Genomic DNA, 21,750 nt, shown 5'->3' with positions numbered 1-21,750 from the left:
TCTCAAATAAATGGTAAACATATTTTAAGTTTTCAGCTCCAAATATATATATTTTATTTTATTATTATAGTTTTTTGATATTTGTTTTCGAGAGAGAAAGAGATAGCACAAGCACGGGAGGGGCAGAGAGAGAGGGAGACACAGAATCCCAAGCAGGCTCTGGATTCTGAGCTGTCAGCACAGAGCTGGAGGCAGGGCTTGAACTCCTTAAGTGGGATGCTTAACCCACTGAGCCACCCAGGCGCCCCTCAGAGATATATATATATTTAAGTTAGAATTTGTGCTGCCATTATACTATCATGTACTGATATGTTGCATACTAATATATTACATGTTCTAAAACATACAAAAATAGGAAAAAAAGGATGAGCATAGTGAAATATACTGAAGTGTTGAAAAAAATTCATTTAAAAACATTTTAAATGCGTGCCAGTTATGATGTCTTCCCAGTATTGTATGCAGTGCTGCACAGCACACAATACACAGATCATACGAAAGAATTTTTGTTAGGGATAGTGGAGGGGAATCCATATTTCAAGTCATTTTTATAATTTTGAATTATTTGGACTAACTTCCTTTTAGATCTGATTCAGTCCTTATTGTTTTTATCCCTTATGTGTCTGAAATGAGTTGCTCACAGAAGTGTTTAGCTCTTCCCTCTTCCTGTTGGCTTGTGCTGATGTTACATGTACGGAAGGAGGCTCTCTACAGGAATTTCTTCAGCCACTTGTCCATTTTATGCGAGTCATTTTATTGAAATCGGGTAGTGTAATCCATAATGTACTCTTAGCGGGGGCACATGTGACCTGCCACGTGTCTCCCTAGGCCCCTGTCCGCCACGGCCCATGGAATGCCCATTTTCCTCAGGACACTTAGAGTGCCATGCGTGCGTGACATGTATGTGACCTTCTGAAAAATTATCTGAGGACGGTGCTATAAAGTTAATATCAGAGAAGCTTAATTTCTTTTTTATGTTTTTGGATTCCAGTCCTGGGTAACTCTTGGTGCACATATACCCAATTTAGAGACCACTGCTCTAGGGAACCGTCGGTTACCAGAAAGCTAAAATTAGCTTCCTGACCCCAAAGCCAGACCCCTGAAGTCCTTGAAGGAGGGCACCTGCTTTTTGCTCAGGGGCTACAGAGCACTTTTTTGGACTGAGGGAATGGCAAATTGTGTACCACTTCCCAGGAGCCGGCTGCAGCAGCCAGTGGGCAGGGGGTGGCGGCGGGGGGTGGGGAGGGGGCTCAAGGCTATTGGCCAGCCGTGTCAGAGCACCATTCCAGATAGCCACTGTCCTTCATCAGTAGTTGGAAGACATTCTAGACCCTGCCTGAGTCTCGTCAGCTCTGAGTGGATGAAATGATCCGCGGAGGAATGTGGGAGTCAGAGCTGGAGGGCAGAGTACAGTTCTGTAGGTGGTGATTCTCACATTCAACTAGGAAACCAGAATTCCAGCAAACCCTATGGCTGAGGGGGCCTTAGAAACACAACTGGCTTGGGGCGCCTGGGTGGCTCAGTCTGGTTAAGCATCCAACTTCCACTCAGGTCATGATCTCATTGTTCATGAGTTCAAGCCCCGCGTTGGGTTCTGTGCTGACAGCTCAGAGCCCGGGGCCTGCTTTGGATTTTGTGTCTCCCTCTGCCCCTCCCCCGCTCGTACTCTATCTCTCTTTCTCAAAAATAAATTTAAAAAAATTTAAACACAACTGGCTCAAATATATTCTGGTCTGAGTATAGCTACGGACTTAGCATTAAGACTCAAAAGACTTAGCAGAAGACTCAGATTGGTTTATGGCCCTGCATATACCTGGGCTGCTCTAGACAGGCCAAGGCTTTTGGATTCTTGACAACAGAAAACATCTTGCAGCAGCTGAACTAGAGACATTTGGTTTCCCTCAAAAGGGGTTCTGTCCAAATGCATCCTGTGTCTGTCATCTCTAGCTCAAAATGGCCTCCATCTGCTCTGTGAGTTTGGAAAGCTATGGTCAGATGGGATTTGTTCCTGGCTTATTAGAAATGGGCCCGAAAATGTGTAAATGTTTGTGTATGTGTATGGCTTAGTCTTCTAAAATTACTACTTTCAAGTTCCTTTCCCTGCTCAAAAACCTTAATTTCTTTTTCATTTTTATTTTATTTAATTTTTAATTGAGGTAGAGTTGGCATACATTGTTATATTAGTTTTAGGTGTATAACAAGTGATTTGATGATTATGTGCATTATACCGTGCTCATCATGATAAATATAGTTACCATCTGTCACCAAACAATGTTATTGCAGTATTATTGACTCCATAGATTTAAAGTGCTGTACTTTTCATCCCCAGGACTTATTTATTGTACAACTGAAAGTTTGTATCTCTTAATCCCCTACACCTATTTCACCTGTCCCCCCTCCCTCCCCTCTGGCAACCACCACTTCTCAGTATTTATGAGTCTGTTTCTCCTTTTTTTGTTTGTTCATTCGTTTTGGTTAGTTTCCACATGGGGTGAAGTCATACGATATTTCTTTCTTCTAACTTATTTCACATAACATGATGCCCTTTACATCCATCCGTGTTGTCATGAATGGCAAGATTTCATTCTTTTTTATGGCTGAGGAATATTCTTTATCCATTCATCTATTGGCGGAAATTCGGGTTGTTTCCCTGGCTTGGCTGTTGTAAATAATGCTGCAGTAAACATAGGGGTGCATCTGTTAGTGTTTTTGTTTCCTTTGATTAAATACGTAGCAGTAAAATTACTGGATCATAGTGTATTTCCATTTTTAAGGTTTTTTTCTTAATTTTTTAACATTTATTTATTTTTGAGAGACAGAGTAAGAGAGCGTGAGCGGTGGAGGGGCAGAGAGAGAAGACACAGAATCCAAAACAGACTCCAGGCTCTGAGCAAGCATTCAGCACAGAGCCTGACACAGGGCTCGAACCCACAAACCATGAGATCATGACCTGCGCCCAAGTCGGACGCTCAACCCACTGAGCCACTCAGGCATCCCTCCAATTTTTAAGTTTTTGAGGGACCTCCCTACTGTTTCCCATAGTGGCTGCACCAATTTACATTCCTATCAGCAGTGCGTGAGGGTTCCCTTTTTCCACATCTTTGCCAGCGCCTGTTATTTCTTGTCTTTTTGGTACTAGCCATTCTGACAGATGTGAGGTGATATCTCATTGTGGTTTTGATTTGCATTTCCCCGATGATGAGTTATGCTGAGCATCTTCTCATACGTCTGTGGGCCATTTGTATGTCTTCTTTGGAAAAATTTTTTTCCAGTCCTCTGCCCATTTTTTAACGGGATCATTAGGCTTTTTGATGTTGAGTTGTGTAAGTTCTTTTTACAGTTTGGGTATTAACCCCTTACTGAGTGTATCATTGGCAAGTATCTTGTCTCTAGGTTGCCTTTTCATTTTGTTGATGGTTGTTCTTTTTTAAATTGTTTTTATTGTTCTCTGTTTTTTATCTTTTATTATAATTTTTAAATTTTTACATTTTTAATGTTTATTTTTGAGAGAGAGAGGGGGAAAGGGGCAGAGAAAGAGGGAGACACAGAGTCTGAAGCAGGTTCCAGGCTCTGAGCTGTCAGCACAGAGCCCGACGCGGGGCTCGAACCCACGAACCGTGAGTCCATGACGCTTAATCAGCTGAGCCATCCGGGCGCCCCAAGTTCTTTGTTTTTTAAAAGCCGAAGCCAAACTCCTCAGTCTGCTGTTCGAGGACTCTTCACAGCCTTACCCCGCCTTTCTCGCATCACCTCCTCCTGGCTCCCAACAAGTTGGTTGGCCGAGCGCTCTCTGGGACAGGCGTCTGTCTCCTGGGCAGCTGTACGTAATTCCGCCCTTTCCTCCAGAGTCAGCTCCAGACCACCTCCTCCACAAATCTGCCCCAGACCCATTCATTCAGTGGAAATTAGTTCTCCCCTTGAATGCCTTCAGCTCCACTCGTTTTGTATGTTTCATACACTGCCTTTTTGTCGGTGTGTAGGAGTGTGTCTTGTCAAGGCTCTAAGTTCCTGGTCAGCCAGGGCCCTGTCTGGCTGTGGCTTTCTTTCAATCCCCCCATAGCAATTGTCTTTATGTTATACGTGTTTTTGGGTGCATCAAATCATTCATTTCTGTAAAGATCTTTTTGGAAAAGGGAAAGAGCCGTTGATCAATAATTATAAATGTAGTCTCCCAACTATCGTAAGTGTGACACAGGAGAGGGACCCAGAACAGTGGTACCTTCTACCAGAGAGTGGGATCCGTCAGCAGGGCGGGCGGGGTAGGCTTCTTCGAGGAAGTGGCGCTTAAGCAGAGACCTGAGTTACTGGTAGAAGTTAGCCGGGCTGAGAAAGTTGGGGGGAGGGACCCAGGCAGAGGGAGCAGCCTACTCAGAGAACCTGTGAATGGCCCCTGGGGGCAGATCTAGGCTAGCAGGTGGGACTGAGAGCCCCACATGAAGAAGGGAGGAGGAGGGGAGCCAGGGGCAAGGCAGGCTGGGGTGTAGAAGGTGACAATGAGATGAGTTTTTGTTTTTATCTGAAGGGCAACAGGAAGCTGTTGGAGGGGCCCAGGCAGTGGTATGCTGGGACATTGGCTCTCTGAGAAAAACGTCTCCGAGAAAAACACCCCGATTCGTAGTGTTTACCAGTTTCCACAGGGCAACTACCCTCACTGGGGCTTGTTTTAAGCCACTGACAATTTAATAAGCAGGTCTCACTGAATTCCTGAATATTTAACAATCCATCTCAGGAGAGCTGGTACCAGGACACCACTGGCACTGGCCTGTCGCGTGGGGACACTAGCTAGGGGGCTTTTGGAGGGGTCCAGGTGAGAGCTTGGAGCAGGCTGATGATGGTGGAGGTGGAGAGAAGTGGGCAGCTCCGAGAACTCTGTTAGGGGTAAAATCGGCAGGACTTAGCGGTGGAGTAGCAGGTGAGGGCCGAAGGAGCCGGAGGAGTCAGCTTTCACAAATGCTCAGGGGGCCTGGCTCCTGGCCACCCTCCTGGGTAGATCCTCGGGTGGGGAAATCCTTAGGGCTGCTATGGATGCTTAGTGGCTCTTTAGTTAATGAGTGCGAGTGGTGCGTTCTCTGGTGGCTGCCCCTGTGTTTGGAGCGTCTTGAAGAAGCCAGCTGGGTAGGGGGGTTTTGACATTTAACTCCAGTCTGATACAGTGATGACACTTTGGAGCCATGTACACTTCCTCATACTCTATATACTTTATCTTGTCTACAAAAGAGAGACTTTTTTAGTTTTTCACAAGAGAAATTGCATGAAAGAGTCTGTTGGTGTCTGCACTGACCTATGTGATGCTTAATACTCAGTCCCATCATTTATCAAGAACCTACTCTTTGGCAGCATTGGGGTAGGCATTTTACATACTTTATCTCCAGTCTGCACAGTAGCCCTAAAAGGAAGAACTGTTGCCTTTTTTCTTTTAAGTTTATTTATTTAAGTAATCTCTACATCCGATGTGGGGCTCGAACTCATGACACTGAGATCAAGAGTTGCACGCTCCTCTGACTGAGCCAGCCAGGCGCCCCAAGAACTGTTGTCGTTATTACTGTTTATCATTGAGGAAACTGAAGCACAAAGAGCTTAGGTCATTCACCTAAAGAGCCTAAGCTAGTAAGTGAAGGAGCTGAATCTGAACCTACATCTTTTAAATTCTGAGCCTCCTGCCTTCCCTGCTGTGGCTTGTGGCTTTGCCATGGTGGGTGATCCAAGGCTAGGGAAACCCCTAGAACATTGTCAATTCTCTACAGTCAGTCTAAACCATTTTGAAGTACTATGGGGGACAACATGCATAAAACTTTCTTGTTTAACAGAGAACTCTAAGATGAATTCTTTCTTAGTGAGGAAGGGCAGTGTATCAACTATTCCTATCCCCGTTTCCCTGAGTTTGTGGATTTTGTTACCAAGCATGGACCTTGGCAGTCCTAGCTGTGTCTACACTCCCTTGAATCCTCAACCCAAGGGTCAGCACAAGCCATTTGTCAGTAGTCGAGAGAGGCTGATATTTTCAATAAGGCCTGTGTTAGATACAGAGGAAGAAGAAAAGATGACCTGAGTGACCTGAGCCCATAGCACTTCTGGGAATAAAGGGGGAAAACCGCGTGACTCCCCATCACACACACCTGGGTTCCAGTCCTGGCTCTGTTACTTGCTGGCTCCATGACTTTGGACCACAACTTCCCCTGTGGATTTTTGAGGATGCTAAGTTGTTGAGCTCCTCGGCCCTCAGCATGTCTGGGCTTGAAATAGGGCAGCTGCTCTCTGGAAGCATCTGGGAATGTTCCAGGGTGCCTTGTAAACATACTGTCTGTGCACTTTGCTGGGAAAGAGGCTGGGAAGTGCTCCCTGGGGTCCCAAAGGATGCCTGTAAAGACGATAGGTGGTAATGTATGCACTGGCAGTTACAAAGGTATAAAAGGTACAGTGTTATTACCACTTATATGAAGTAGTACTGCCTTTTACTTGTCTCCTCACTGGACAAGATTAAACTCACTTCAGCTTATGTGTGTTTTTGTTTTCTAAGTTTATCTTTTTTTGAGAGAGAGAGTGTGGGGGAGGGGCAGAGAGAGGGGGGACAGAGGATTGGAAGCTGGGTCCACGCTGACAGCAGACAGCCCAACTCCGGGCTCAAACCCATGAACAGCGAGATCATGACCCGAGCTGAAGTTGGATGCTCAACCGACTGAGCCACCCAGGCTCCCCTCTGTGTGTGTTTTGAAGTCTTGAAGACTTCAGTCAGTTCATTAAGAATTTATTGAGCATTGACCTCAGCTCCATCAGGGGAAAAAAGAAATGACCTTGTCTTCAGCGTGCTTGTGCTCTTATGGAGGAGGTAAAATGAGTAACTAGCAGTATACTGAGTAGGTCTAGATATAAGCACCAAGTTGTGTAGAAATAATGGCTGCTATTTATTGAGAGTGTCCTGTGCCAGTTGGGCTCGATGCTTTATCGATATGACCTCTTGAACGCTCAGGGGAAAGGGAAGGCTTCTTGAGGAAATGGAACTTGAGCAGAATCTTGGAAGGAGATAGACTGGAAATAGTCTGAAGAGAAGACAAATCAAATAGGTAGAGTAACATCTCCATGGGACCAGAGAAAGGAAATCATACTGCTTAATTTACTTAAGGCTCACTCTGTATCAGACACTCCATCTTGTTTTGAATGAGGGATAGAGTCCTCTTCTTATGGATAAAGACCTAGAAGCTTAAGTAATGGGCTCTGTGTCCCACATTTACCAGGTGAAGGATGAGGGAGTTACACTTTGACTTATTTCACCCCTCAAGCCCCTGTGGGTGACTTTGGAGGCCACTATGTCCATTGAGTGTTTACCCCAAAGGGAGTGGGTTGGACTCAGGACCTTCTCAGCATAGATGGGTCAGCATGTTGAGTCAGGGCTAAAGCTGAAGCCAGACCTTTTGACTCTCAGGCCTGGGTTCTGTCCCTAGGATATCTTTAGGCCTAGCTTTGTGCCCACTTTCTGAAGTATTCATCTTGGAGGGCAGGACCTGAGAAGGAATGAGTTGGTTATTACCGATTACCCCCTTTCACCACAATGGCCTGTTGGATGGGTGCCATGGTAACAAGAGGCACCTTTCTGAGCTAAGGGTTTGAGTGTACCCCTTGGCTTCCCGTAAGTTCCCCTAGCCATGAGACGAAGGCTAACTTTGGGAAGCTGGGCCAGCTGCTGTATCGACTGGCCTTCAGCTCACTTGTGCTGTCATACTTTTCGGTAGCTCTCAGCTGTCTGAGGAGGTGCTCCTCTCCCCTTCACTTTGTCCTACACCCCATTTCGACACAAGTTTTATGTTTTCACATACACAAGATTCACAGATTTGAGGGACCTTCATAAGAAACCACATTCCATGCTCGCTTCGGCAGCACATATACTAAAATTGGAATGATACAGAGAAGATTAGCATGGCCCCTGCATGAGAACGACACGCAGATTCATGAAGCATTCCATATTAAAAAAAAAGAAAAAGAAAAAAAGGAAAGAAACCACATTCAACACGGATAACACTGTTGGCGCCATTCTCCATTTTCTCAGACTACAAACCAATTTTCAGTTTTGCCCTGCATGAGGAATCCACTTACCGGAAGTTGGATGCCGAGATGGTTTGGGCCAAGTCTAGGTTTCTACAGAACTGAGCTTAAGACTCTAGGAAGTTCCAGTCCAAATAAAGAAAGTCATCCACTGCTCTTTGAGTTTCATTGCTGGTGAAGAACAAACTCCCCAGGGTTTCACGACTAGTATTTTTTAGTCTGTTTCTAAACTGTTGAGTTGAATTTTGCTTTCTAGAGCAGGTATGTTTTTAGCATCAGAAAGTCAGTCTGTTTGGTTTTCTGTTTCCAAACTACTCATGGAAAACTAGAATGTTTTAGAATACTGCCTAGAGGGCCACTGTATAAGAAAGTTTAAGTGTGTCTGTCTCTGCGTGGGACAGTCCCACGCCTAGGAAGTTAGGATTTCCCCTGCAACCATCGGACTAAGCTGAGCTGTCCACAGATAGAAGCTGCACTCTGCTTGCTATGCCCAGTTACTCCCCAGTGTGTTCCGTATTCATATTGCCCAGTTCATGCTCTGGGTTGAATTAGGCTGTTGAAGCCAATGCCAAATCTTCATTCAACCTTTAATATCAGTCTTCAATATCAAAATATATTTCTAGACTCTTGGTTGAGCCAGTGAAAGTTGTGTGTTAGTTAGTTTGTGTTGAACAGAAGACCACAGTTGTCTACAATTATCCAGTGTATAGATAGATTACCCGAAATGTTTTCTAAGTCATTTAAGAAATCTGCCTTTGGGGTTTGAGTTATTTATCAATTTTATGAAGGAAGCACATACTGTTTGTGGTAGGCAGTAAAAGCCCCCCCACCCCCCTGGAAGATGTCTATATCCTAATCCCCTGCACTTGTGCATATGGTAGGAAGAGGAATGAAGGCTGCTGAGGGGCTGACCTGAGATGTGAAAATTGTCTAGGTCAGGGCTCAAAAGTGGAAGAGAGAGGCAGGAGAGTCAGTGTCAAAGTGATGCAACATGACAGAGTCAACTTGTCCTTGCTAGCTTTGAGGATGGAGGGAGGGACCAGGAGCCAAGGAATGTAGGCAGCTCCTAGAAGCTAGAAAGGTCAAGGAAATTTATTTCCCTCTAAAGCTTCTAGAACCGAACACAACCCTGCTGACATCTTGCTTTCAGCCCATTGAGATGTGTTTCAGACTTCTGACCTCCAGAATCATAAGGAAATAATTTCATGTCGTTTTAAGCCACTAAGTTCGTGGCAATTTGTTAATAGTAGCAGTAAAAAAAACTAACATGCCGGGGGTGCCTGGGTGGCTCAGTCGGTTAAGTGTCTGACTTCAGCTCAGGTCATGATCTCACCATTCCTGAGTTTGAGCCTTGCGTCAGGCTCTGTACTGACAGCTCAAAGGCTGGAGCCTACTTCGGATTCTGTGCCTCCCTCTCTCTCTGCCCCTCCCCTGCTCACACTCTGCCTCTGTCTCTCTCTCAAAAATAAATAAACATTAAAAAATTGAAAAAAAAACTAACATGCTGTTCTGTGTATTGAAGTTAATATAGGTGCAGATCTTTAAATATATTTACTTATTTATTTATTTTTAATATAATTTATTGTCAGATTGGTTAACATACGTTGTGTGAAGTGTACTCTTGGATTTTGGGGTATGTTCCCCTGGTTCATTGCTTACATACAACACTCAGTGCTCATCCCAACAAGTGCCCTCCTCCATGCCCATCACCCCATTTTCCCCTCTCCCCCACCCCCATCCACCCTCAGTTTGTTCTGTGTATTCAAGAGTCTCTTATGGTTTGCCTCCCTCCCTCTCTGTTTGTAACTATTTTCCCCCCATCCCTTCTCCCATGGTCTGTTAAGATTCTCCAGATCCACTAATGAGTGAAAACATATGATATCTGCCCTTCTCTAACTGACTTTATTTCACTTAGCATAATACTTCTGGTTCCATCCACGTTGCTGCAATGGCAGCATTTCATTCTTTCTCGTTGCCAAGTAGTATTCCATTATATATATAAACCATATCTTCTTGATCCATTCATCAGTTGATGGACATTTAGGCCCTTTCCATAATTTGGCTATTGTTAAAAGAGCTGCTGTAAACATTGGGGTACATGTGCCCTTATACATCAGCACTTGTGTATCCCTTGGATAAACTCCTAGTAGTGCTTTTGCTGGGTCATAGGGTAGTTCTATTTTTAACTTTTTGAGAAACCTTCAAACTGCTTTCCAGAGTGGCTGCAATGCAAGAGAGTTCCCGTTTCTCCACATCCTTGCCAGCATCTGTAGTTTCCTGATTTGTTCATTGTAGCCACTTTGACCGGTGTGAGCTTGTATCTCGGTGTGGTTTTGATTTGTCTTTCCCTGATCATGAATGATGTTGAGCATCTTTTCATGTGTCTGTTGCCATCTGGATGTCATGTTTGGAAAGTGTCTATTCATGTCTTCTGTTTCTTCACTGGATTATTTATTTTTCAGGTGTTGAGTTTGGTGAGTTCTTTGTATATTTTGGATACTAACCCTTGATCAGATATGTCATTTGCAAATATCTTTTCCCAGTCTGTCAGTTGCCTTTTAGTTTTTTTGATTGTTTCCTTTGTACTGCAGAAGCTTTTTATCTTGATGAGGTCCCAATAGCAAAATTCGTTTTTGCTTTTAATTCCCTTGCCTTTGGAGATGTGTTGAGCAAGAAATTGCTGCAGCTGAGGTCAAAGAGGTTGTTGTCTGCTTTCTCCTTTAGGGTTTTGATGGTTTCCTGTCTCACATTTAGGTCTTTCATCCATTTTGAGCTTTTACATGTGTATGGTGTAAGAAAGTGGTCTAGTTTCATTCTGCATGTTGCTGCCCAGTTCTCCCAGCACCATTTGCTAAAGAAACTGTCTTTTTTCCATTGGATACTCTTTCCTGCCTTGTCAAAGATTAGTTGGCCTGGCCATACATTTGTGGGTCCAATTCTGGGTTCTCTATTTGATTCCATTGGTCTATGTGTCTGTTTTTGTGCCAATACCATACCATCTTGAAGATTACAGCTTGTAGTAGAGGCTAAAGTCTGGAATTGTGATGCCACCCGCTTTGGTTTTCTTCTTCAATATTACTTTGGCTATTCAGGGTCTTTTGTGGTTCCATACAAATTTTAGGATTGTTTGTTCTAGCTTCGAGAAAAATGCCGGTGCAATTTTGATTGGGATTGCACTGAATGTGTAGATTTCTTTGAGTAGTATTGACATTTTAACAGTATTTATTCTTCCAATCCATGAGCATTGAATGTTTTTCCATTTCTTGTGTCTTCTTCAATTTCCTTGATAAGCTTTTTATAGTATTCAGCATACAGATCTTTTACATCTTTGGTTAGGTTTATTGATAGGTATTTTATGGTTCTTGGTGCAATTGTAAATGGCATCAGTTTCTTTATTTCTCTTTCTGTTGCTTCATTACTGGTGTATAAAAATGCAAGTGATTTCTGTACATTAATTTTGTATCCTGTGACTTTGCTGAATTCATGGATCAGTTCTAGCTGTCTTTTGGGTTTTCCATGTAGAGTATCATGCTGTCTCTGAAAAGTGAAAGTTTGACTTCTTCTTTGCCAATTTTGATGTCTTTTATTTCATTTTGTTTTCTGATTGTTGAGGCTAGGACTTCCAACACTATGTTAAACAACAGTGATGAGAGTGGACATCCCTGTCGTGTTCCTGATCTTAGGGGGAAAGCTCTCAGTTTTTCCCCATTGAGGATGACATTAGCTGTGGACTTTTTATAAATTGTTTTTATGATGTTTAAGTATGTTCTTTCTATATCCCAACTTCCTTGAGGGTTTTTATTAAGAAAGGTTGCTGTATTTTGTCAAGTGCTTTTTCTGCGTCTCTTGACAGGGTCGTATGGTTCTTATCCTTTCTTTTATTAATGTGATGTATCACACTGATTGGTTTATGAATATTGAACCAGCCCTGCATCCCAGGAATAAATCCCACTTGATCGTGGTGAATAAGTCTTTTTATATGCTGTTAAATTCAATTTGCTAGTATCTTGTTGAGAATTTTCGCATCCATATTCATCAGGGATACTGACCTGTAGTTCTCCTTTTTGTTGGGTCTCTGGTTTGGGAATCAAAGTAATGCTGGCTTCATAGAATGAGTCTGGAAGTGTTCCTTCCATTTCTATTTTTGGGACCAGCTTGAGAAGGATAGGTATTAACTCTGCTTTAAATGTCTGGTAGAATTCCCCACGGAAGCCATCTGGTCCAGGACTCTTATTTGTTGGGAGAGTTTTGATAACTGGTTCAATTTTGTCACTAGTTATGGGTCTGTTCAGATTTTCTATGTCTTCCTGTTTGAGTTTTGGTAGTGTGTGGGTGTCTAGGAATTTGTCCATTTCTTCCAGGTTGTCCAGTTTGTTGGCATATAATTTTTCATAGTATTTTCTGATAATTGCTTGTATTTCTGAGGGATTGGTTGTGATAAATCCATTTTCATTCATGATTTTATCTATTTGGGTCCTCTCTCTTTTCTTTTGGAGAAGTCTGGATAGAGGTTTATCAATTTTGATTATTTTTTTCAAAAAACCCACTCTTAGTTTCATTGATCTGTTCTACTGTTTTATTTTTTATTTTATATTCTTTCTGCTCCAATCTTAACTATTTCTCTTCTTCTCTTGGCTTTGGAGTTTCTTTGTTGTTCTGCTTCTAGTTCCTTTAGGGGTGCTGTTAGATTTTGTATTTGGGATTTTTCTTGTTTCTTGAGATAGGCCTGGATTGCAGTGTATTTTCCTCTTAGGACTGCCTGCTGCATCCCNAAGGGTTTGGATTGTTGTGTTTTCATTTTCATTTGTTTCCATATATTTTTTAATTTCTAATTTAATTGCCTGGTTGACCCATTCATTCTTTAGTAGGACGTTCTTTATTTTATTTTATTTTTTTAATGTTTAATTTATTTGTGAGAGAAAGAGAGAGATACAGAGAGAGCGTGAGCAGGGGAGGGTCAGAGAGAGAGCGAGATACAGCATCTGAAACAGGCCCCAGGCTCTGAGCTGGCAGCACAGAGCCTGACATGGGGCTCAAACCCACAAATCATGAGATCATAACCTGAGCTGAAGTTGGACGCTTAACCGACTGAGCCACCCAGGCGCCCTTAGTAGGATGTTCTTTAACCTCAGGCATTTGGAGGTTTTCCAAACTTTTTCCTGTGGTTGATTTCAAGTTTCATAGCATTGTGATCTGAAAGTGTGCATGGTATGATCTCAATTCTTTTATAATTATTGAGTGGTGTTTTGTGATGCAGTATGTGATCTTTCTTGGAGACTGCTTCATGTGCTCTCAAGAAGAAAGTATATTCTGCTGCTTTGGGATGAAAAGTTCTAAATATATCTGTCAAGTCCATCTGGTCCAGTGTATCACTCAGGGCCATTTTTTCTTTATTGACTTTTTGATGATCTAGATGATCTGTCTGTTGCTCTAAGTGGAGTATTAAAGTCCCCTGCAGTTACCACATTCTTACCAATAAGATTGCTTGTGTTTGTGATTAATTGTTTTATATGTTTGGGTGATTTGAATTTGGTGCATAAACATTTATAATTGTTAGCTCTTCTGGATGGATAAACCCTGTAATTATTACATAGCCCATCTTCATCTCTTGTTACAGCCTTTACTTTAAAATCTAGTTTGTATAAGTATGGCTACCCCAGCTTTCTTTTGACTTCCAGTAGCATGATAGATAGTTCTTTATGCCCTCACTTTCAATCTGAAGGTGTTCTCAAGTCTAAAATGGGTCTCTTGTAGATAGCAAATAGATGGGTCTTGCTTTTTTTTTTTTATCTATTCTGATACCCTCTGTCTTTTGATTGGAGCATTTAGTCCATTTACATTCAGTGTTATTATTGAAAGATATGGGTTTAGGGTCATTGTGTTATCTGTAGGTTTCATGCTTATAGTGGTGTCTCTGGTTCTTTGTGGTCTTTGCAACATTCAACCACAGAGTTCCCCTTAGGATCTCTGGTAGGGCTGGTTTTGTGATGATGAATTCCTTTAGATTTTGTTTGTTTGGGAAAACCTTTATCTCTCCTTCTAGTTTGAATGATAGGCTTGATGGATAAAGGATCCTTGGCTGTATGTTTTTCCTATTTAGTACAATGAAAATTTCCTACCACTCCTTTCTGGCCTGCCAAGTTTCAGTAGATAGGTCTGCTACTACTCTTATGGGTCTACCCTTGTAGGTTAAGGCCCGTTTATCCCTAGCTGCTTTCAGAATTGTCTCTTTATCTTTGTATTTTGCCAGCTTCACTATGATGTGTCATATAGAAGATCAATTCAAGTTACATCTGAAGGGTGTTCTCTGTGCCTCCTGGATTTCAATGTCTATTCCCTACCCCAGATTGGGGAAGTTGTCACCTATGATTTGTTCAAGTATACCTTCAGCCCTTTTCTCTCTCTTCTTCTTATGGAACTGCTTTGATTTGGATAGTGTTCCATTTCATTGAATCACTTAGTTCTCTAATTCTCCACTCATGGTCCAGAATTTTTTTATCTCTCTTTTTCTCAGCTTCTTCTTTTTCCACAATTTTGTCTTTTGTTTCACTTAATCTCCCTTCTGCCTCTTCAGTCCTCACTGTCACCACCTCTAGTTTGTTTTGTACCTCATTTATAGCATTTTTAAAAACATCATGACTATTTTTTTAGTTCCTTGATCCCTGTAGCAATAGATTCTCTGCTGTCTTCTATGCTTTTTTTCAAGCCCAGTGATTAATCTTACGACTTTTATTCTAAATTCTTGTTTAGTTATATTGTTTATATCTGCTTTGATAAATTCTCTAGCTGTCCTTTCTTCCTGGAATTTCTTCTGAGGAGAATTCTTCTGTTTCATCATTTTGGCTAGCTTTCTGTCCCTTATGTGTTTTAAAGCTTGTTATGTGCCTTGTACCTGTGAGGGGTCATACACTGTCCAGGGCCTGGCCCTTCAGGAGGTATTTTTTGGAGAATGTTGCTTGCTCTCTGTTGTTGTTACTTTATCTCCCTACTTGTAGTGATGTTTTGGACCCTCTACCAGGTGTGCTTTGATTTGTTCATTGAAGTAGTCCTGGAAAGGAAAACAAACAAATTTTGAAAAAACCCAGAAGACCAAAATGAGCAAACACACAAACAAAAAAAAGCAAAAACAAAAAATCAGAAACACCAGCTACAAGCAAACAACAATGTGGAGGTGGTGCTGATGGAAGCGGCCTTATGCTGTACAAATAGAGAAAAGACAGGGGTGGGGAAAAATAAAGCAAAATAAAAATTGACCAGACAGAGAAACTACATAGCTTAATCCAGAGAGAGAGAAAGGAAAATAAAGGAGGAGGTGGGGAGAAAAAGAAAAGAAAAGAAAATTGACCGGACAGAGAACCTATACAGCTTAATCCAGAGAGAGAGAGAGAGAGAGAGAGAGAGAGAGAGAGAGAGGAAGATAAAGAAGGGGNGTGGGGAAAAATAAAGCAAAATAAAAATTGACCAGACAGAGAAACTACATAGCTTAATCCAGAGAGAGAGAAAGGAAAATAAAGGAGGAGGTGGGGAGAAAAAGAAAAGAAAAGAAAATTGACCGGACAGAGAACCTATACAGCTTAATCCAGAGAGAGAGAGAGAGAGAGAGAGAGAGAGAGAGAGAGAAAGGAAGATAAAGAAGGAGGTGTAGAACATATATCTACAGAATGGATTAAATATGTCTGCTTAAACAAACCAATAACCAGAGTAACCAGACTAAAGGAGGGAAAAGATAAGAAGGAGAAAAGGAAAGAAGATTAAATCTAAATAATAAGAATTGTCCGAGAATTAAATCAGGCAGTGCAACAGTGCTGGCCTGAACAAGGGGGCCATCTGGTTCTCAGCCTCTTGTCCTACTCTAGTAGATCCGCATTTACCCTGCGCAGAGGGGCGTGATTTGGTGTAGGCAGTTCCCGCTTCCACCGTGGGACCTGCTGTCCGATCTCTGAGTGCCCCCTTGGTGGTGGTGGGGAGAAAAATGGCAACACCCCAGTGTCTCCTCCACGGACCGGATGTCCTGAACCACTCTATTAGAGCCGCCCTCACTGTGCCACGGGCGCTAACGAGGCGGTTCATCCCGCTCTGCCAACTCCCGCGCTTCCTTATGCTCGGCTGGGACTTAAACCCTGGGGTCTTTAAGGTTCCCACTCTGTCCGCTCTGGTTTTGGGGAAGTGCCACCCCTTTGAGTGGATACATACCTTCTTCCCATAGCACTCCAGGAAGGCGATTGTTCTCTCCCACTGTGGACTGCGACTCTGAACTAGTTACCGAGCCCGTACCGACCCCAGGGCTGGCTCTCCTCCCCAGATGCACCAACAGGGCAGCCAGCCCCAGTCTGGAGAAAGAACCACAGTTAGAGACGGGGTCTTTCTCCCTCCTGGTGCATGGTTTTCTCTTGTCCAGATACAGTCCTACACTTCCACAGCCTCTGTTTCTCTTCCATTTGTCCCTCCACAGAAGGAGATCCCTCCCCTCTTCCCATTTTCTCTTTCCCAGTTTGCAGTCATTTGTCTGTGGCCCATCAGGTTGTCTGGGTGGGTCCCTGGAAGCGTCTCTGTCTCTTTGCTGCCTAGACTCTTGGAGTTCAGAGTCCTTTGGCCTCAACAGTGTTGTGTTTGAGAGAGAAGGGAACTTTGGATCCCGCTACTTCTCCACCATGTGGGCCACTCCCCTTAAATATCTTGATTTAAACTCTGAGTCATTCTGTGGTAACAAACCATGAATTGCAATATCTTATACTAAACTCTTACTTATCAGACTGTCCATTAAAACATTACATGATGAATGGACTCCCTCAGCATTATTCCCTCGCTTTACACTTGGCCCATCACTTGTAGAACTGGGGTGCATCCTGTTCACCGTTTCCTTGAGGGTCCCACCTCACAAGAAACAAGCATCTCTAATGGCATGTCAGCACCTCTGTCAATGAAGATACCGTGAACTGGGCAAAAATGTTTGAGTCTCCACACTAAGGGGAAGTGAAACTTGAAAATAAATTCAAATCAGTTAGAGAACAGACAGAGAAATCGGGAAGTTCATGACGTAGAGGGCATAACATTTTTGAGATATACTACAGTCTGTCCATTGATTGAAGAAATGGTATTTTCACACATTCCCTAACTCATGAAAAGTATTAGATGAATTTCTACCGAAGTGCACTTGTACAGCTGTACTAATTGGTTCAGTAGCAACAGGATTTATGGTTTTTGAGAGAGGTCAGCTCTTCTTCAGAGTGCCTCGTGATCTAGACCAAAGATCAGGGTTCTAATTAGCAACGTGTGAATACAGCAGAGCCTGGTTATCAATGCCTGCTACCATGGGAGGCACCAAGGAGTGTTTGTTGCAAAGGTAAGCATTTGGCTGCCGTGTGGGTGGGTCTTGGAAACGTTATGCTAAGTGAAGAAGCCGTCACAAAAGGCCACATAATGTGTGCTACCATTTATATGAAATGTTCAGCACAGGCACATCCGTAGAGATAGAAGGTAGACTGGTGGTTGTGCTTGCTCAAAGCACTGGGGGACAATGGAGAGTGACTGCTCACTGGTATAGGGTTTCCTTGGGGCATAATGATCGTGTGCTAAAATGGATTGTGGTTTTGATTGTACCTCTCGGACTACACCCCAAACTGTTACACTGCATACTTTAAATGGATGAATAGTGTGGTGTGTCAGTTATATTCCAATAGAGCTGTTAAAAAAAAAAAAAGAAAACTCGACATGTGAGGTCACTGCACAACACACCGCCTAACCGCAGCGGTGGTGGGATTTGACAGAAGCAGCTTCAGAGAGTATCACAGAGGTGCTATAGTCAGAAGATGCTTCCACCTTATTTCTGAAGCTTATCATTCTTCAGCGTCCCTTTTAGGGATTAGTCTAACGATCAGTGATTCAGTGGTTTTATTAGACGATTTCTGCTCATGTTTAGAGACTTCCCATTTTTCCGTTTCTTACTGGATGGGCCTGTGTTCCCACTGGGATCATTGCCAGTTTGGTAAATGTGTGGCTGCGATGCAGTTCTGCTGCCCTAAGGACAGCCACGTGCACACCAGGACATCTGCCACAGTTTTCCACATGTCTGTTTTAAGTCCCATTCAGTCATATGAATTGCTACGCTTACAAGAATTATGGTTCTTTTCAGTATGCATTTTCATACAATGGCCCGTCAGGGCCTCTAGAATATCCTTGAGTTGGGCAAGTCATAGAATTTTGCTACCGTTCTGGAATCTTTCTTGTTGAAGGATTTCCTGTAGCCATCCTGCAGGCCGCGGCTCTCCCCCAGTAGGTAGGCTGTTGGAGAGGTTCTCCCTGCAGGTGCACCAAACACACAGGGTACTGGTGTTAAGTCAGCTTGCTCACTGACAGTGGGACCAGCTTTCAGCCATAGCCAGAGGCACCTGCTGTCCCTCAGCTATCGTGGGGGCCCCCATATTGGCCGGAGGAGGTGACAGCAGTATAGCGGTGACCCCTGTGGTGGTGAGAGCCACTGTCCCTACTGCTGTCAGCCGGTTCGCCTCAGGGCCTTCCCCTTTTAGTCTGTCCCCTGGGGCTCCTTGGTGCTGCCTAGAACACCAAGGAAAAAGGATGAGATAATCCTCGGGACTCCGGCAGTTACTTAATTATTCAAAAACATTTTATTGATTCCCTTCTCTTCCATTCACAACCCCCCAGCTGAGGGCGTCGTCCTAGTTCCTGGAAGAGGTTAAAGTGCATGAAGATGGACAAGCCTGTAAATTAACAAAGAAAAGAGAAAATAACCTATGAGTCTTTGGTTGGTATGTGTAAGGAAGGAATTGCCTGTTTGGAGAGCAGGGTAAGAGCAGGAATTGCCTGTTTGGAGGTGGGCTTGTGTCGTGCCTCTGATTGGACAGGTGGTCTAATCCAGCTGTGGTGTCAGATGCCTCGGGTGGAGTCTTCGCTGGGGAGGACGGGGTGGAGCCAGGCTTCAGCGGATTTTAAATGCCAGGAGTACTTACAAGACACTGGTCTGCTGCTCATAGTGTTATTGAACACCTACTAAGGGCTGGGCGCTGCTAGGTGCTCAGCTTCACGATAGCTCTGAAAGGTGGATTTAGGTATTGGTATTTTACAGATGAAGAAACTGAGTCAGGCCAACTGACTGAGTTTATGAAACTGAGTCTATGANCTAAGGGCTGGGCGCTGCTAGGTGCTCAGCTTCACGATAGCTCTGAAAGGTGGATTTAGGTATTGCTATTTTACAGATGAAGAAACTGAGTCAGGCCAAGTGCTCTGCCCCAGGTCATAGAGCTAGTAAATGCTAAATTGAATCATCCTGTGTTCCCAGCTACTATGCTAGGCTTTCCTTCACCCTGGAGAGACAAGACTATTTTTTTAATGTTTATTTTATTTTTGAGAGAGACAGAGTGTGAGCCGGGGAGGGGCAGAGAGAGAGGGAGACACAGGATCCAAAGCAGGCTCCAGGCTCTGAGCTGTCAGCACAGAGCCCGATGCGGGGCTCGAACTCACGAACCGTGAGATCGTGACCTGATCCAAAGTTGGCGCTTAACCCGGTGAGCCACCCGGGTGCCTGGAGAGACAGAACTCTTGCATGAAGTAGGATGGCACTGTGGCAGTAACTATTAGTTGAGTCATATGGAAGTGCCATTTGTGTAGATCGAAATGGTCAGTACTAGCAATGTCCTATGGTTCCATCCAGCATTTCGGGCTCAGAGGAATGAGCAATCTCTTCGACAGAAATGGTCAGCAGAGGTTTCATGGAGGAGTTGGGACCCAAACAAGGCCTTGACGTAGCCTCGGGATGGATAGAAACGAGAGTGAAACGCGGGAGAGATGGACATATGGAGGCCAGCCTGACAGGCTGGCTGGTGACTTGGGGACATCTATCAGCAGATATTTAACATAGGTCTAGGGATCCCAGAGGTGATGCGGTCCATCCTTGGGCCCTAAGGAGACAATTTTAGGTTTGACTCATGGCTTTCTGGGTGAGTTTGGATGTTAGTCCTGCTAATCTTGTCCCTGCGCACGTTCTCTCCACAGGAAACAGGTGAGCAGATTGCTATCAAGCAGTGCCGGCAGGAGCTCAGCCCCAGGAATCGAGAACGCTGGTGCCTGGAGATCCAGATCATGAGACGGTGAGGGCTGGTGCTCCAAGCCAAGATAGGGCTGTCATTGTAGGGGGGCCAGGAGACCGCAGGAGCCGAGGGGCCCTAGGGCATCGAAGAGACATCAGGAGGGAGCCCTCCGGAGCAAGAGCCCCACCAGCTGCATCTGGAAAAGAGAGTCCTAAACCTTAGTCCCTCAATCAGGGTAACAGATAGATGACTTCTAGGGGAGTGGCTGTTAGTGTCCAACACTGGACCTTTCCAAGGGCTTTCGTCATTTTATTTTTATTTTTTAGTGTTTATTCATTTTGGAGAGAGAGAGAGCGAGCACAAGCTGGGGAGGGGCAGAGAGAGGGAGGGAGGGAGACAGAGAATGTGAAGCAGGCTCCAGGCTCGGAGTTGTCAGCACAGAGCCCGACGCTGGGCTCGAGCTCACAAACCGCAGGATCGTGACCTGAGCTGAAGTCGGATGCTTAAGCGACTGAGCCACCCGGGCGCCCCTGGTCAGTTTTATTTGTTATATTAAGTAATTTAAAATAGCAAGGGCAGTGAATTTTCCTTTGTCAGCAAAGATGCTTTTTCCCTTCTTATATTTCCAATCCCAAGGTGGTATGCGACTCTCCACCGCGGATACTTCTTCCTCTAGTGTGGAGACAGGGACTGTCTGTCAGTCCCGGAACGGTTGCTGCCCTCCCAGGTAGTGAGGGCTTTGGGTGAGTGCTCAGGTAAACTCACAACCCAGTAATTTTGCAAGACCTCAAACAGGTGCTCCCTCCACGAACCTCTTAAAAGGGGAAGGTGTCACCTTGGTTGCGTGCGCATGTGTGTGCGCGCGCGCGCACACACACACACACACACACACACACACACACACATGCCCTGTCCCCACTGGAATGGCATGAGATTGGAAATCCCTCTACTTTCTCTGCTTTTAGAAGCAGTATCGAAGTACAGTGAGGACTTGATATGGGGCACTCTAAAGAAAATTCAGTTGCACATGATGCGCTCACAGCCATTGTGCTCACAGTGCTAAAAGTAGAGCTGGGTGGATGCTAGCTGACCGGGCACCAAGGTGAGTAGCTGGTTCCTGACTTCTGTCCTCCTGCTAATTCCCGAGGGCCCTTGGCTAGTCCGGGCCTTTGCCGTAAAGCTTTGCTGAGACATGGAAATGGGCTTAAGCCCAAAGTCTGGGTGTCTCCCTCACTGGCCTCTCCTTCCTAGGCTGAACCACCCCAATGTGGTGGCTGCCCGGGATGTCCCCGAGGGGATGCAGAACCTGGCTCCCAATGACCTGCCTCTGCTGGCCATGGAGTACTGCCAAGGAGGAGACCTCCGCAAGGTGCGTCTCGCGGCGGGGCGGGATGCAGCCTGTCTGGGCAGGGAGCGGCGGGGAGGCCTTTCACCCCTTTCATCACCAGGAGGCTCAGGCAGCCACAGTGACTTTGGCTTGTGTTTCCTCCTCATATCCCCCTCTTCCATGCTCCGGGTGGGGTCACATGCGTGTGATGTGAATCAAGAGCCTGAATCAGAAGCTCTTACGAGAAAGTCAGGGAAGGGCTTGCTGTGTGTCCTGCACAGTGATTACTAAAATGACAAGGAAAAAATCACCAGGTTTTGAGGACGGGGAAGGACTGGATAAGTT

At 44.4% G+C, this 21,750-nt stretch overlaps 1 protein-coding gene and 1 non-coding gene across 2 annotated transcripts in view; both read left to right on the top strand.

Annotated features, from left to right (window-relative positions):
- Window positions 1-21,750, top strand: part of IKBKB (inhibitor of nuclear factor kappa B kinase subunit beta) — a 74,855-nt gene that overhangs the window by 1,186 nt on the left and 51,919 nt on the right. Inside the window, exons 3-4 of the mRNA XM_077773112.1 lie at window positions 20,044-20,138; window positions 21,330-21,447. Of these exons, the coding sequence (XP_077629238.1) occupies window positions 20,044-20,138; window positions 21,330-21,447 (213 nt within the window). The remainder of the gene's footprint in view (window positions 1-20,043; window positions 20,139-21,329; window positions 21,448-21,750) is intronic.
- On the top strand, window positions 7,854-7,960 carry LOC144239136 (U6 spliceosomal RNA). Its single transcript, XR_013337324.1, has one exon. It is a non-coding gene; the product is annotated as a U6 spliceosomal RNA (small nuclear RNA).

The sequence above is a fragment of the Crocuta crocuta genome, unplaced genomic scaffold, assembly GCF_008692635.1.
Source record: "Crocuta crocuta isolate KB4526 unplaced genomic scaffold, BGI_CrCroc_1.0 scaffold177, whole genome shotgun sequence".
Lineage (NCBI taxonomy): Eukaryota > Metazoa > Chordata > Mammalia > Carnivora > Hyaenidae > Crocuta > Crocuta crocuta.
Note: the sequence above shows the minus strand (reverse complement) of the source record. Positions and strands in the feature narration are given on the sequence as shown.